Below are 15,971 nucleotides of genomic sequence, written 5' to 3' on the forward strand. Positions count from 1 at the left end.
CAAAACAAAACAAAAAAAAACAAAATAAAAAACACCACACTATTTTTCTGGACTTGCACATAGTATTTCTGCTGAACGAAGTTCATAAATACACTGAAATACACATTATGTTCAAATTGTTCTCTGTTATGCCAATTGCATTGAAAAAATATGCATTTTAAAAGCAGTATTTCTGTCAAATACTTGTTCCCCTAATTATGAAATGACATGAAAGCCAAACTAACTCAGTTTGCAGAAATTCGCTTTATACAAAATATGTACTGACAGTTCCTTAAAATACAAAGAGGCAAGAGTATTGTGACATATCTGAAGGTTATTGAAGCTTCGATACTTAGATGGAATCAGATGGCAGTATAAAATCAAGTCTTCTTGACTTTAGATGATGCTCTTGTTTTTTCTCTTATAATCTACTTGACTCGTTTTATTAATAGTTCTTGTTTTCTTGTTCTGGCAACAAGACCATTTGAACCTTGAGAGGAAGGAGGACAGTGCTTGACAGGTTTACAGCAACCTCTGGCCTAGCTAAGCTAGGTAATACTATGATGGCAATAGCTAGATTTCCACCTCTACAGACTTTTAGTAAAAGTATTTTTGTTTGAAACAATTCAATTTTAGTAAAATTCAGGTTTTTTATTTTAAAAAATTTGTATTTTTTGAAGAATTATTTAATCTTTATTTATCATTATTATTATTTTAAAATTTGCTGCAGGGCACATGCAGTCACCAGAGAGAAACAGTGAGAGGGATAAATTGAGAAATCAAGCCACCAGGTCCAGGACTTGAACCATAGTTAGCCATGTGGGAGTCCAGCACCCCAATCACTACACCACCTGCCTGCACCCGAAATTCAGTTTTAAACTGAAATAATTCCATACATTAATGACTGTACTGAAAGTTTTGGTTTTAGTTTATTCTCTGAATTGTCAATTTCAGATCTTTGGAAATGGTAATTTAATGTGTTTTAATTAGTGTATACTTCTTTGGCAAAGGAATATGCCATAGTAACGGAAGATTTATTGTGAAATACTGGGGCCAGCACAGTAGGGAAAGTGCATGGGCTTGGACAACAGCAGATTTAGATTTGTACCCTAGTTCTCTTACTCTGTGACCAAATGTAGATTATTCAACTGGAGTCTTACTTTTGTTTTGAAAATGACATGTATCACTGCAGTAGGGTTATAAGTGGCATTTGCTTTTATCTCCGTGTAAATTAAAGATAAATGAAATGTAATGGTAAACCTGTTCATATTAATAAGCGATAGGTAAAATATTTTGTAAACTGGCATGAACTTTGAAAAGCTATGGTCCAATATGTATATGCTATGTATGCCATTTTAGCAGATTAACTTGAATAGTTTGTATCCATGGTTGATTTTTTAAAAATTATTTTACTCACTTATTTATTATTTTTTCATATGGGTTTTTGCCAGAGAAAGAGAGAGAGAGAGAGCGAGCAAGAGCGCGCGCGCAAGCTGCCAGGTTCAGGACTCGAACTGTAGTTGGCCATGTGGGAATTCCAGCACTTTATCCATCATGCCACCTGCTGGCCCCATCCATGGTTGATTGTTAATAAATCTGTTCCCTCCCACAGCCCTCTGGGAGGGAACACAATAGCAGCACCTGGACACAGTAGGCACACTGGCCTTCATGCTAGGCTGAGACCTCAGTTTATTTTAGGAATTTTTTTCCTTAGTTGTATGTCTAAATCTGATGGAAGAATTATAAAAGCCTTGCAGTAGTAGAACTTCTGTTTTACTGGTTTATGGGGCTGATAAACTTCTTTCAGTACTGAAAAGCTCTCCTTCCTTGGAAATCAGCATATCAAAGCTGTGGCTACCGTCCCATGTGTGCTGTAGCACTCTTCACAGAGGCTGAGAGAGGGAATCAAACTCAGTGTCCACACCAGACAAATGGATAAAGGAAATATCCTGTGTGTATATACAGCAGGATAACATTCAGCCCTAGAGAGTGTGAAATCCTGTCACTCCATGGATAAAACTAAAGGGCATTATGTTAAGTGAAATGAACCAGGCCACAGAGAAAAATCACATGTTCCCACTTATCTGTGGGAGCTATAAAAGTTGACCTCATAGAAATAGAGAGTAGAATAGTGATTACTAAAGCCTGGGAAGGCTTGGGAGGAGAGGGGCAAAAGGGAAACGTTGATTAATGAATACATAATTACAGTTAGATGAAGGATAAGTTCTTGTGTTCTAGAGTAGCTGTAGATAACAGTAAATTATTGTGTATTTTCAGCTGGAGGAGAGGATTTTAAAAGCTCCCAATACAAAGTAATGATAAATGAGGTGATGGATATGCTGATTACCCTGATTTGATCATTACACATTGTATTCATGCTCAGAAAACTCACACTGGGGAACCAGCAGTTAGCGTAATGGCTATGTCGCTGGACTCCCACATGGTCAACCGCGGTTCGCGTCCCGGACCCGGTGGTTTAGAACTCACGCTGGGCGTGTGTGCGTGCGTGCCCAAGATCCCGGGAGGAGAATGGAGGAGAAGGGATTGCGGCGTGACCATCCCCCGTGGGGGGTGATTTCTCACTTTCTGTCTCTATGTCTCTGTCTGTCTGGCGAGTACACAAGCCCTATAGTGAAAACTTCTACAAAAAAAAAAAAAAGAAAAGAAAACTCACGCTGTACCTGGTAAATATGTACAATAGTTATGCTAGTTTAAAATAATAATTTAAGAAATGAGTTATACATTTTTAAGAGGCTCTCCTTTAATAACTCTAACCTTCATTTCTAATATGTAAATATGTAAATGTAACACTTTTACCTAGATTCCACTGGTTAGAATAACAAAAATATAATGCTTGTAACACCGACCTAAAACCTAATATTGGCCTTTGGGTGATGCTTTGGCTCCCAGCCAGCAAAGTCATTGGGATTCCATATCCTCTGAGTCCTTTTTTCTCTTGAAATGCCTGGTCGTGCTCTTGCTTTTTCTTTCCTTTCTTGAACTGCTTTTAGATGTCATGTTCTGCTCTGCCACCTGCTGGCCTCAATGTACACTGTTGCTTCTCTAGCTATAGCAGACTTAGAGTCAGAGCGTAGCGGGTCACGGGTAAGGCTGCAGGTACGGTGTTGGATGGTATGGGCTTGGGAGCCTGACTTCTGACTTTGAGTCTCTACATCACCACTTCCTTGCTGGGTAACCTTAAACAGATGACACTTTTCTCAGCCATAAAATATATGCAGCTATGTTGCTAGTCTCACAAAGTTGTGTAAATGAGTTAAATGCAAATGCTGAAAGCATTTCTTGTCATTAAACAGCAAAATGCTGAAAACAGTACAAGGCACATAGCAATGTTAACAGTGTTATGATTATTCTGATCTTAATGCTTTAGGTGAGACATTACATATGTGTATTTTATTTAGAGCCTTAATAGCTTCAAATTGATTATAGCGTTGAGTTTATTTACTTTGAGAGATTTTTTGCTATAGGGCACATGTTCTTGCCAGACAGAGAGACAGAAAGTGAGAAATCGCTCCCCACCCCAGGCGGGGGGTAGGGGGGATGGCCACGCCACAATCACTTCTCCTCCATTCTTCTCCTGGGATCTTGGACATGCACTCGCATGCACCCAGTGTGAGTTTGCAGCTGCTGGGTCCGGGACTAGAATCACAGTTGGCCATGCAGGAATCCAGCAATAGCCATCTGTTGGTCCCATATTAAGTTTATTTTAAAATGTTGATCTTTTTTAGATCTGTTGTGTATATGCTTTCTGTTATACATGATATTATTTATTTTTGTGGAAATGTGCACACACTTGAATGAGAAACAGAGAGAGAAAACTTAACTTTGACAGGGTCTTATGCTGCCATCCTTTTCCCTGAGCCCCCCAGCTCCTCAGTATCTTGGTTGCCTGCCCGAGCACCCAGGTGTGCCTTCAACCAGGGATCTGAGCCTGTGGCTGGGGATGTTTCTTCCTGTGTGCAGTTCAGTGCATGATCTGTGCTGCCTAGACCGGGCCTTGTCACTTTTGATATACTACCATCCCATATTGGACAATTAAGGAGAAAAAACTACTAAAATGTGAGAGTTCTTAGTTGTTTTTTTTTTTTTTAAGAATTATTTTATTTAACTTTAATTTGACCAGAATGAGACAGAGAGACAGAGAAAGAGGCAAAGTGAGAAAGCAAGCTGCCAGGTCTGGGACTCAAACTGTGGTCAGTCATGAGGGAACCCAGTGCCCTTAACCACCACGCCACTGCCATCTGCCAGCCCCATGAGGGAGTCCAGTGCCCTTAACCACCATGCCACCTGCCAGCCCCAAGAGTTCTTAGTTTAAAGTGATGGAATATCATATAGAAATAACTGTAAGCAGAGTAGAATTTTAAAAATTTTGTTTTTTAACTAAGGAAATTAACAAGTGAGATAAGCTTTGTTCTCAAAATGTATGTTTAACTTAAGTGTGTACTATCCCAGTTTTTGAAGTAAAAATAGATTTTCTTTTGCCTACTATAGCAAGGTAGTTTTTTTTGCCTACTATAACAAGGTAGTTTGTAACTCCATTTCGTGTGTGTGTATATATATACATATATATATATACACATATATATCTATATGTCTATATTTCAAACAGCATTATAGTGTAGTCTTGAACATTTTTATAGTATGATGTTTAACTCAATATTGTATTGTGCAGTGTGACCATGCCCGTTGGGGGTTGCTTTCTCCCTCTCCCTAATTCTTTCTGGAGAACACATGTGCTCTCTAGTAGTCAAAAAAAGAAAGATGGGACTAGCAGGTGGCATGGTGGTTAAGGCACTGGAATCTAACATGGATGACCATGGATAACCATGAGTCTTAGACCCAGTGGCTTGAAGGATCACACCGGGTATGTGTACATGCATGCCCAAAATCCCAAGAGGAAAATGTAGGACAAGGGATAGTGGCATGGCTGTCCCTTTTGGGGGGAATGGTTTCTCACTTTCCCTCTCTCTGTTTCTCTCTGTTTCTTTCCAGCAAGCACATTGCCTTATGGCAAAAACCTGAAAAGAAAAGAAAACAAGAAAAGGAACTTTTTTTTAGTAGAAAATAATGAGCATCCTAAACACAGATCCTCAATAAATATTTCAATGATGAATAGATTTGATTCAGTTGGCTCATTCTTTGTGTAATTTACACTTTCTTTTTAAAAATACTTATTTAATTCCATTTGTTGTTGCTGCTGTTATTATTATTATTTAATTTGGCCAGAGAGAGAGAGAGAGTAAGGGAAAGTGAGAAAGCAAGCTGCTAGGTCCGAGACTCAAACTGTGGTCGGCCATGTGGAAGTGTCCAGTGCTTTAACCACCATGCCACCTGCTGGTCCCAATGTAATTTATACTTAGATCGGTCTTCTATAGTCTTTAGTTCTATTGCTGCGTCTCAGGAAATGTTATTAATATTTTGAAATATGTAAGTGGCAGTTTCTAAGTGAAATTTTTTAAACTATTTGTTCTTATTTTCTATTTCAGAGTGCACATTTGGCCATGATAGATACCTTGATGATGGCTTACACTGTAGAAATGGTCAGTATAGAAAAAGTGATTGCGTGTGCTCAGCAGTATTCAGCTTTTTTCCAAGCGACGGATCTGCCCTATGATATTGAGGATGCTGTCATGTACTGGATAAATAAGGTAGGATATACTCACTTGAGTGGAAGTGGTCTTACAAGAAAACATGAAATCCCAAATTATTTATTACTTCTCTATTGTTCTGTTTGTTTTAAATCACAGTGAAAGATGAAGTTGTGCAATTTACTTAACATTTTTAACTTTTAAAAGACTTAACATGAAAATATTGGGTCGTTGGAAAAGTCATGACATATTGTTTCCATGCAAAAATACGCATTTCTACGCACCACAATGTATTTCTATATATTTGGCATTGTCTAGATTTAATGACTAGTCAAGTTTATATCAGATTATTACAAAATACAGAGCACTCAGCATGAGGAGCTGTACACAGTGATTTTCAGTGAATATTTTTTTAGTCCAAGAATGAAATAAACTCCTCATATTTCCCACTAAGTAATTTGTAGGTTTTGATGACTGAGTTGCACACGATCATAATTGAGTATCAATTGCTTCTCTCAGAGATTTTATGGAATTGTGATTTGTACTTTGAAGATGATTAAATTGTCTATATTTCATTCCCTTTGCCAGTTTGAGTAGTTGATTCCTTTTGGTCTGCTTTCATTTTACAACTATCACCCCAAAGAAAAACTTGATCTGTGGGCAAGCATTGAACAGACTGAAAGAAATCGTACCTTCAGGGATCCTTCTTTGAATGCTTACAGGAAGCTTGTATTCAGTTAAATGTGGGCCAGCAGGTGGCATGGTCATGAAGGCTCTGAATCCCACAGGGCCAACTTTATCGAGTCCTGGACTCGGCAGCCTGAAAAACATACAAGGTGTGTATGTGCACAGTGCCCCAAAATCTTTTTTTTTTTTTTTAAGAGAGATTTTCACTATAGGGCGTGTGCGCTCACCAGACAGACAGAGAGAGACATAGAGACAGAAAGCGAGAAATCACCCCCCAGGGGGGATGGTCACGCCGCAATCCCTTCTCCTCCATTCTCCTCTCGGGATCTTGGGCACGCACGCACACGCGCCCGGCATGAGTTTTAAGCCACCAGGTCCGGGATGTGAACTGCGGCCGACTACGTGGGAGTCTAGCGACATAGCCATTATACTAACTGCTGGTTCCCAAGTGCCCCAAAATCTTGAGAATGGAGGAGAAGGAATTGCAGCATGGCCATCCCTCTGGAGAGCAATTTCTCCCTTCCCGGGATCTCTCTGTGTGTCTCTGTTTCTCATTCAAGTGTGTGCACATTTCCACGTGCCCTATGGCCAAAAAAAAAAAAAGTTAAAGGTAAAAACCACTCTTAGATGTATCAGTCTATCATTATCCATAGTATCTATGTAAGTGGTGGAGGCCTGTTGAATCCTCTACCTCTGGAGTTCCTTTAATTCTCCATTTCTAGCGATCTTTTTTTTCGGTCTTTCCCAACTATAGAGAATCCTAGTCACATCCTAGACCAGTTCACTATCAGATCCTCTGCATCACCCACCTCCCATTGCACACTTCCCACTCTCGAACAATTCCGCCTCTCTGCTCAACCCACTTGCTTTAAATCCCCCACTGTTACAAATGCTCAGCTTTATCCTGACTTGGAATCATTGAGCCTGTTCATTTCTCACAAGCTCACTTGACTTTACATTCTCCTTTTTGAACTTAGATTCCTACAGTTACTGTCACTTCTTCTGTCTCCTCTTCCCTCCCTGTTACTCATCTGGTAGCAGCTCAGATGATAAATGTTACCCATCTTATCTCTGCTTGCACCTAGGGAGATAAATGTTACTGGAAAAATTTACACAAAGAAGCTGATTTCACTTTGAATTCGTAAGTACAAATTTCAAAGGGCTCTCAGTCACTCACTACCAGTTCGACAAGCCTGTCCCTGAGCAGTTTGCTTTCCCACACTTCAAGGTGACTGTTTCATCCTTTCTCTGCTGATCTTCAGCTCTGTAACTCTTGCCATACTGTGACAGCTGTGCCTACTACACTCTACTTACCTCCAGTGGTCCTTTTTAGAGCCTTTGGAAATTACCATCTCTTCTTACTTGAACATATGTAAAGTTTTCTGCTCAGCACTCATTGTCTTCTCCTCCGCCCCACTGTTAAAATGGAGAAAAATTTCCCCTTCCTGTCAAAGGCAAGTTCTCCACTACCTGATACTTTAAAACGCCATTTCTTTTCCATTTTTCATGTTCATCTGTCGTCTGCTTCATTTCGTCTCACTTTAATGTGCATAAGAGTCACCTGGGAACTTGTTAAAATGCAGGCTCTGACTCAGTGGTTTGGGGTGGGGCTGCGAGGCTGCTTGGCTCATACAGCTGTGCTAACTGCGCTGATCCGTGGGCCACCCTGTTCCTCCCTCCTGCATCTTCTGGTATTTGCTTCCTGTTGGGTCATTCTCATATGAATACAGACTTGCTGTAGCATCTCTCGTCCTCCCATTGCACACATTGTAAATGAAACTTCCCCATCCGGATCTAACCCTGTTTTTTCTGTGCTGTGCACAGAAATAATTGAGTATCGATTTCTTTTCTCAGAGATTTTTATGGAACCGTAAAAGTTATTTACTCATTCGCAAGCTGTTTCTGCTTGCTCCTCCATCCCCTCCCTGCCGCAAATTGTTCCTGAGTTGGTCAGTAAAGGCATCCATGTTGACAAATCCAATGGATACTTTTCTGTCTTTAATTTAAACTCAATCTTTACTTCCAAAGCCTGAGCAGCACTTCTAAAGTTTCGGCGGAAAACCTGAAGTGTTTACCAAGCTCCCCTCTACTTCGGTGGGATTTACAATTCACATACTGTCTCGGCTGCAATGGCAGTTGCTCTGGCCTCCCAGCAGCTGTTTTCTTTTTCTTTTTCTTTTTAGAGTTATTTAACTTTATTTATTGTGATTATTTTCCAATTTTGGTCGAAGAGAGACAGAAAGTGAGAAAGCAAGCCACCAGGTCTGGGACTCGAACCATGGTCAGCCATATGGGAGTCCAGCACCTTTAACCACCACGCCACCTGCTGGCCCCAGAGCTGCTGGGTTCCTTGGCGTCTTTCCTACACTTGTGCCATCCATCAGCTAGAAATGTGAGGGCAGTTTATATGCAGCTTTTGGGCATCCTCTATTCGTGATTCCAGAGTATTCCTCCTCAGTGTCCAGCCACTCTGACAGTGCCAGCCTTCTCCCTTGTTTCCTCAAGCCAACAAGACTACAGTTTCCCATTTTAGTTCTAGCCTCTGAATTGAGGGGAGGGCCATGTACACGTGGATTTCAATCAGTGTGTTCCTTTGTCTTCAGGGTCGAATACCTTCCTGCTCTGTCTGTTTTGGGTTGCTTGTTACTACCTCCTATAGTTGTTTTTTATATTTTGTCTCAAGTAATTTTGTCTAGAAATTGCTGTCACTGGGAGGCTTAGTGTGCTGTTATCCCACTGTTAACAGAACTAGAATCCTCAAAGGTGTCTTTTTACATTGCAGCTTGGATCATGTCATTCTTTTGCTTAAAATTCTTCAGTGGCTTCATTTTACACTTGAATTACCATCTACTCTGACCCCTGTATCTTTCTACCTTGGGCTCATGAACATTGTTCATCATTCTTTTCTCCAATTTTTCCCCTCCTTTTTTTTTCCTTCGATTATTGTTGCTGCTAGAGGGGCACACATGTTTGCCAGTTCGAGAGTGAGAGTACCCCACAGTGGGACATGTTCATGCCACAGTCATTTTTCGTTGTTTTTCCATCCAGTCAGGATTTGGGGCATGCATGCACATGTGCCTGTTACGTTTTTTCAAGCTGCTGAGGCTGTGATCGAACTATGGTTAGCCATGTGGGATCTAGCTCCCAATGCACAGCACTTAACTGCTGCACTATAGGGCTGGCCCTTCTCTCATTTTTTATGGTAAATTTATTTTATGTTTGTATTTTAGCCAGCAAAAAAAAAGGCAGCTGAGTTAGGATGAGCCAGAACAAGAGCCAGAAAGAGGAAATACTATATCTGAGAAGCAAGGGTGAAGTCCTATGGGAAAATAAATACTATGAGAAAATAAATAATGAAGCTGAGGCTGGTAGAATGAAGCAAGGAAAAAAATACACTCTGGGGTTCATGTTGAATCAAATGGATTGAAACTTAATCTGAAAATGAAATGGGGTGGGTACGGCCGCATAACGAGCATCCCTCGTTGATTTCCTCATCTTTCTGTGTGAAGTCACAGTTTAAATTAAAACAGTAATTTCAGGGAACATTTTATTTTTACTGGTTCTAATGTAGATTGTAACATTATAACTAAAAAAAAGTATTACTTTACTTCCTCAGCATGAAAACTGACATTATCACACACTTTTTTTTCTTTTGCATTCCATACATAAATAGTTCTTGGCTTATAGTGGATACTCAGCAAGTATTTGATAAATTAATTAATTGTAGAATATGAATTAAAGTACCTGTAAAAAAACTTTTTCTGGTGTCAAAATGGTGTTTTCTTCATATGGCTGGTACTGATCCTCAACAGAAAGGATCAGACCATGTGTATTCCAGGGTGTGGGTTGTTTTATTGCTTAAACTTGGATATAAGTTTAAATCATTGTTTTTATATTTTAAGGTAAATGAACATTTGAAAGACATCATGGAACAAGAACAGAAATTGAAAGAACCTCCCACAGTTGAAGCTCCAGGAGGTCAAAAGGTATATATTTCAAGGGAAAAAAAGTTCCTTTATGAAGCTGTCTATGTAGTCACATATATGTGTTATTTGGGAAATGTTAATAGCTATGTTTATTAAATTATTCTTTAGTGGTGTTAACTGTACTCTAGGAAATCATGTCATAAGCACTAACAAATAAAAACCGAAGGTTAATTGGATGATGATATTGGTAGGAAAATGGTTAAAGACTCAATTTCTGATGTTCTTTTGGCACAGAGGATGGTTTTGCCCTTCTTTGGTAAAAATGTGTGAAACAAGAAAACCATTTTAAATGTGTCGGTCTTTAATAATATTTTAGAAATTGCAAATTATATGTTTATTTGATAAAGAAAAATGAACATTAACGTGAATTCATGTTTTAAAAATTCTTTTAAAGTTTTCTTTTTTGAAAACTGAATTATGTATTTGTCACTTACTAAGACCAAAAGTCTATTTTCTACAAAATGTATTATAATAAGAGCCCTTTAAACATCTTGTATTGTATTTAATTGAAGTATAAAAAAGTAGAATTATCAGAAACTTTATTTTTCATTTGATTATTTAATCCTTTTCATTATTACACAGTATTTCTATTTATTTTGGGTTAATCCTACTAGGAAAGGGAAGTTGTTTTGTCTGTTACCAACTTCAAAAATTTTGTCTTCTAAAATTTTGTCTAAATGTGATGATTTGGGATCACACTAATTTCCCTAGTCTAGCTTACTGATTAGCTCTTGAAAACATGAACAGCTGGGTTAGGATGAGCCAAAACAAGAGCTGAGAAGCAAGGGTGAAGTCCTATGAGAAAATAGATAATGAAGTTGAGACTGGTAGAATGGAGGTAGGAAAGAAATACAGTGAGGTTCATGTTGAATCAGATGGATTGAAACTTAATCTGAAGTCCTTAAACTTAATCCGTTTAATCCTTTATCATAAATTTGTCAAAGCCCCTTCCCTAAAATTAGATCAGAATGGAATTCTCTTTTTTTTTTTTTCTTTTTTTGGAGAGGTTTTTGTTATAGGGTGCATGCACTCTCTAGAGAGGCAAAGAGAGACAGAGACAGAAAGCGAGAAACAGACTGCGAGATGGCCACATCGCAGTCCCTTCTCCTCCATTCTCCTCTTGGGATCTTGGGCATGCACGCATACGTGCCAGGCATGAGTTTAAGCAGCCGGGTCCGGGTCTCGAACCACAGTCGACTACAGGGGAGTCCAGCAACACAGCCATTACGCTAACTGCTGGTCCCGGAATTCTCTATTTTCATCACCCCAGAGTACAGGTCTTATTTCCTTGCCTTCAACCACCTGTTCTATCTCTTTCCTTTCACATCCCCTTTTCCTTTCCTGTTGGTTGCTCTCCCTTTCTCTTTCCCATGTCATAGGATTTGAAACCTTTGCCTTGGGCATGCCTGTCCCTCAGTTTTGCTCCTGGCTCTTACCAGTAATAAGGTTAAGGTGGCCTCATTCTTAAGTTATAACACTATGAAGTTATAACTACTATAGAAAATTAAACTTTTCCACAGTAATCTCGTTTATTACATATGGTGGTTACATTCTATAGTATTGCACGCATCAGGAGCTAACCTGAGGTTTTATATTCTGACATAGTATGCAATAAACATTATTTTTGTGGGAAAAAAGCCATTTGTATGTGAAACAACCAGATTAAGTGACCTATAAGAAAAATTAATTGTATGGAATCCAGATACAATTTATATTGCTCCAGTTTGATTTTTCACAGCACTTACCCTATGCAATTCCACTTATTACCTACACAGCCAATATTATTGAATGAGTAAGTAAAAGAAATGATTATGTAATTCATTTTTAAATATTTGGATTAGTACAAATTTTTATTTCAGGACATAGCATTTATACCTTTATTTTTATATAAACTTTATTCTTTTTTCTATTAGAATCTTTATGAAAATAAACATTAACTTCACATAGTCTTACTGCAGGTACAGGTGTCGTCATTATGAAGAAACACGGTGTCAGAAGGAAAGGAATCATGCTCTGTTACCTAATAGTGGAGTTTTTGACATTTGAACGACATGGTTTAGCTGGAAATGTTACTCCGTTCTTGATTTTTAATTCTGTAAAAGCAAACTTCATGATCCTTTCTCCTTTAGGAATGAGAGATTTTTTCTATTTCTATGTAATTGTTCAGAAATTGCCTCTCTTCACATTTACTTCAACTAGTTTGCCTAAGTAGGTGTACTCAGAGGCCTAACGTTTTTTTTCCTGTTACTTACCCAGTTGTAGTCAGAACTCAGGCTGTTGGATGGTAACATATCTTACCTTTGTGCTTGCCAACTACTCCCAACTCATATATGTCCTAAAGAACTTAAGAAACATCTTTTTATAGGCTCATTCTTGGTAAAACATACATATGTTGAAGGACATTTGTACTGTATACTAATACAGATGGGTTGAAATGAAAGATTCTAGAGGTATTTATTTAGGATATCAGATCCTCTTATGATGAATTTTTGATTTGGGGATTAGTTGGTGTCCTAAGAAAGGGGCATTTCAAATAGTGTCTTGCCCTAGAAAAGTGTTTTGTTTACACAGATTACTAATGGCATATTCTTTATTTCCTTCAAGTTTATCTTTTTGTCTCTAATGTTCTTTGCAACTCTAGAATAGGATGCCCAGTTAAATCTGAATTCCAGATAAATAATTTTGGTATAAACTGCATGGTGTCTTGTTGCAGATCTTTAAAGATCTGTTAGATTTGTAGCCAAGATGACATCAAATCCAATGTTCAGTCTCTTAAATTTGCACAGAGTACTGCACTTAAAGTCAAAATAGGTCTGCCACTAAATAGCTTCACGACCTTTACAAAGGCACTTGATCTCTCAGACTTCATTTTCTTTGTAAGTAAAAATTAAAAGGTTGGATTAAATGATATCTAAATTCTGTAATTTAAAGATTTTTAAACTTGGGGAACCAGCAGTTAGCGTAATGGCTATGTCGCTGGACTCCCACGTAGTCGACCGCGGTTCACGTCCCGGACCCTGTGGCTTAAAACTCACGCCGGGCGCGTGTGCGTGCGTGCCCAAGATCCCGAGAGGAGAATGGAGGAGAAGGGATTGCGGCGTGACCATCCCCCCTAGGGGGTGATTTCTCGCTTTCTGTCTCTATGTCTCTCTCTGTCTGTCTGGCGAGCGCACGCGCCCTACAGTGAAAATCTCTCCAAAAAAAAAAAAAATTAAAAAAAAAAAAAGATTTTTAAACTTTCCTTTCTCATACATTAGTAGAACATAAGGAAGGGGCTCAAAAACAAAAGGTTAGTGAAAATAGTCCATGGTTGGTTATCATAGACTTTTTAGATACATGTTACTAGCAGATGCATAATTATTGTGTGAGTGAATATCTAAAATGGCCTTCTCGAGGATGTGGGGCTTAACAGGGCCTTCGTAGGTTTTATGATACTGAAAAGGAGGGCACTAGGTCACAGGGAATAACAAGAGTGGAAATGCCATGTTATAACTGCAAGGCACATTTGAGAATTAAGGCGACCGATTTGGCAAGATCATTTCTGTAAGAGCTGTGAATTCACGGGTTTGTATTACTAAGTTTACAATATTATGTAGAGAGCAAAGTTTAAAGTTTATCAAAATCAACTGTTCAATGTGGTACTTGCCACTTTTAAGAAAAATATTTCTGAGCTATTATACAGTAGGCTATGAGAATTAGATCAAGGAATTACCTTTGGAGAAAAGACATTCACTGACCTCTAATTGGTTTTCATGGGAAGGTATGGTCTCAAAATAGGCTAATTTAGGACCAGCAGTTAGCGTAATGGCTATGTCGCTGGACTCCCACATAATCAACCATGGTTTGAGTCCCGGACCCGGTGGCTTAAACTCACGCCAGGCACATGTGCGTGCGTGCCCAAGATCCCGACAGGAGAATGGGGGAGAAGGGATTGCGGCGTGGCCATCCCCCCTAGGGGGTGATTTCTCACTTTCTGTCTCTGTCTCTCTCTCTCTCTGTCTGGCGAGCGCACATGCCCTATAGCAAAAATCCTCAAAAAAAAAAAAATAAATAAAAATAGACTGCGCTTTCCCCAGTGCAAGGTTAGGTAAATGCTTACCCATCCTTGGTTCATTAGTTCAGCCCATTTGAATTTCTCCCTTGACCAAAGTTCCTTAGCAATTAAAAACTATAACCCACTTTTTATTTTTAATTTTTTTTTCAAACAATACTTCAAAGTACTATTCAGTGTTTGAGAAGAGTTCCAAAGTCAAATATATTTGGGAAATGCTGCCTAGCTTCTTTAAGGATGTTACCATTTCAGTATCAGTAAAGGCCTAGTAAAAGAGCCTGTGTAGCCTTTCCCCCCAGTTGTTTTGTTTATGTTTGAACTTCTTATGAATGACATCTACTAATGTTTCATAGAATTAATGTTCTTTGGAACATATGTTAGAAAGCATTGATTTCTAATCCATAACTTAATATTTGATTAAGCTGTCTATTTCATACATATATAAATATATGAAACAAACATTTGATGTTTAAATTAATGCTTCCCTCTCAAGATACATCAAATGATTTGACTCCTACATTTACCTAGGTTTCCTTTTTCATATTGTTACTTCGGTTAGAAAATTGTGAAGACTTGACCTGTCTGAATTAGATCATCTTTGTTTAAACTCTGCCCTTAAGATTCTTTTCTGTAAAATCTATCAGAAGAGAAAAATCTATCCTTCTACGGGCTTCTTTGGTCAGTGCTAATTTATTATTTTTAAAATACCTATTGTTAACATGTGTATTCTCTTTTATAATAATTTTCTTACCCTTATGGGAAAAACAATATCCCAATCTAGAATATGTTCTTTTTCTGTTATTAATTCATTTAGTATAGTTAAGTGAGGAACTTGGCCTTTTAAACATTTTTATTAAAGTTTATGTGGTTCTATGAGGGAGAGAGAGGGAGGTGAGAGGGAGAGAGAGAGAATGAGACCTTCAACGAGGTCTTCGTGCGCTGACCCTCCCTAACCTCAACCAGCCCAAATCGTGGACATGCACCCAACATGTACATGGAGGCCCTAGGACAGGAACTTGGGACCTTCCCATGTGGGTCTTTCATCGCGAAGCATTGTGCTACCACTGTACCACAATCTGACCTTCTAAAATTTTTTAAATTCAGAGATGGTACCAAGATTTTAATCTTTGCCTAAGAGTGCTATAACAGAGATTACTCCAGCAGTTTTGGGACCAGCAGATGGCATAATGGTTATGTTGCTGGACTCCTATGTAGTGTACTGTGGTTCAAGTTCTGGAGCAGGCGGCTTGAAACACACCGAGTGCACATGCAGGCATGCCCAAAATCCTGAGAGGAGAATGGAGAAGGGATTGCCAAGTGGCCATCCCCCTTTGGGGGTGATTTCTTGCTTTCAGTCTCTCTCTGTCTCTCTGGTGAGTGCACATGCCCTATAGCAAAAATCTCTCTTAAAAAAATATAAAAAGATTACTCCAGTAGTTGTATACCAATAGTCTTGTGCATTTGGATATAATATCCTACAAAAACCTGGAATGGTATAAACTTAATACAACTTTTATTTTAAAGGTTTTCATCAAATAGCCAATCATTGGGTTTTTCTTTTTCCTCCTTTAATGAGATTGTTATCATAAATGGGTAGCATTTTTTTAATTGGATTGTATATTTTGACTTGCATTCCAGCCCCAAGATAGCTCATTTTATATA

The 15,971-nt window shown here is 38.7% G+C and overlaps 1 protein-coding gene across 1 annotated transcript in view; it reads left to right on the top strand.

Moving 5' to 3' along the window:
• Window positions 1–15,971, top strand: part of CAMSAP2 (calmodulin regulated spectrin associated protein family member 2) — a 123,153-nt gene that overhangs the window by 68,472 nt on the left and 38,710 nt on the right. The window contains 2 exon segments of the mRNA XM_014590486.2: window positions 5,484–5,645; window positions 10,175–10,258. Coding sequence (XP_014445972.1) covers window positions 5,484–5,645; window positions 10,175–10,258 — 246 coding nt within the window.

This window comes from Tupaia chinensis, unplaced genomic scaffold (genome assembly GCF_000334495.1).
Source record: "Tupaia chinensis unplaced genomic scaffold, TupChi_1.0 Scaffold000453_1, whole genome shotgun sequence".
Lineage (NCBI taxonomy): Eukaryota > Metazoa > Chordata > Mammalia > Scandentia > Tupaiidae > Tupaia > Tupaia belangeri.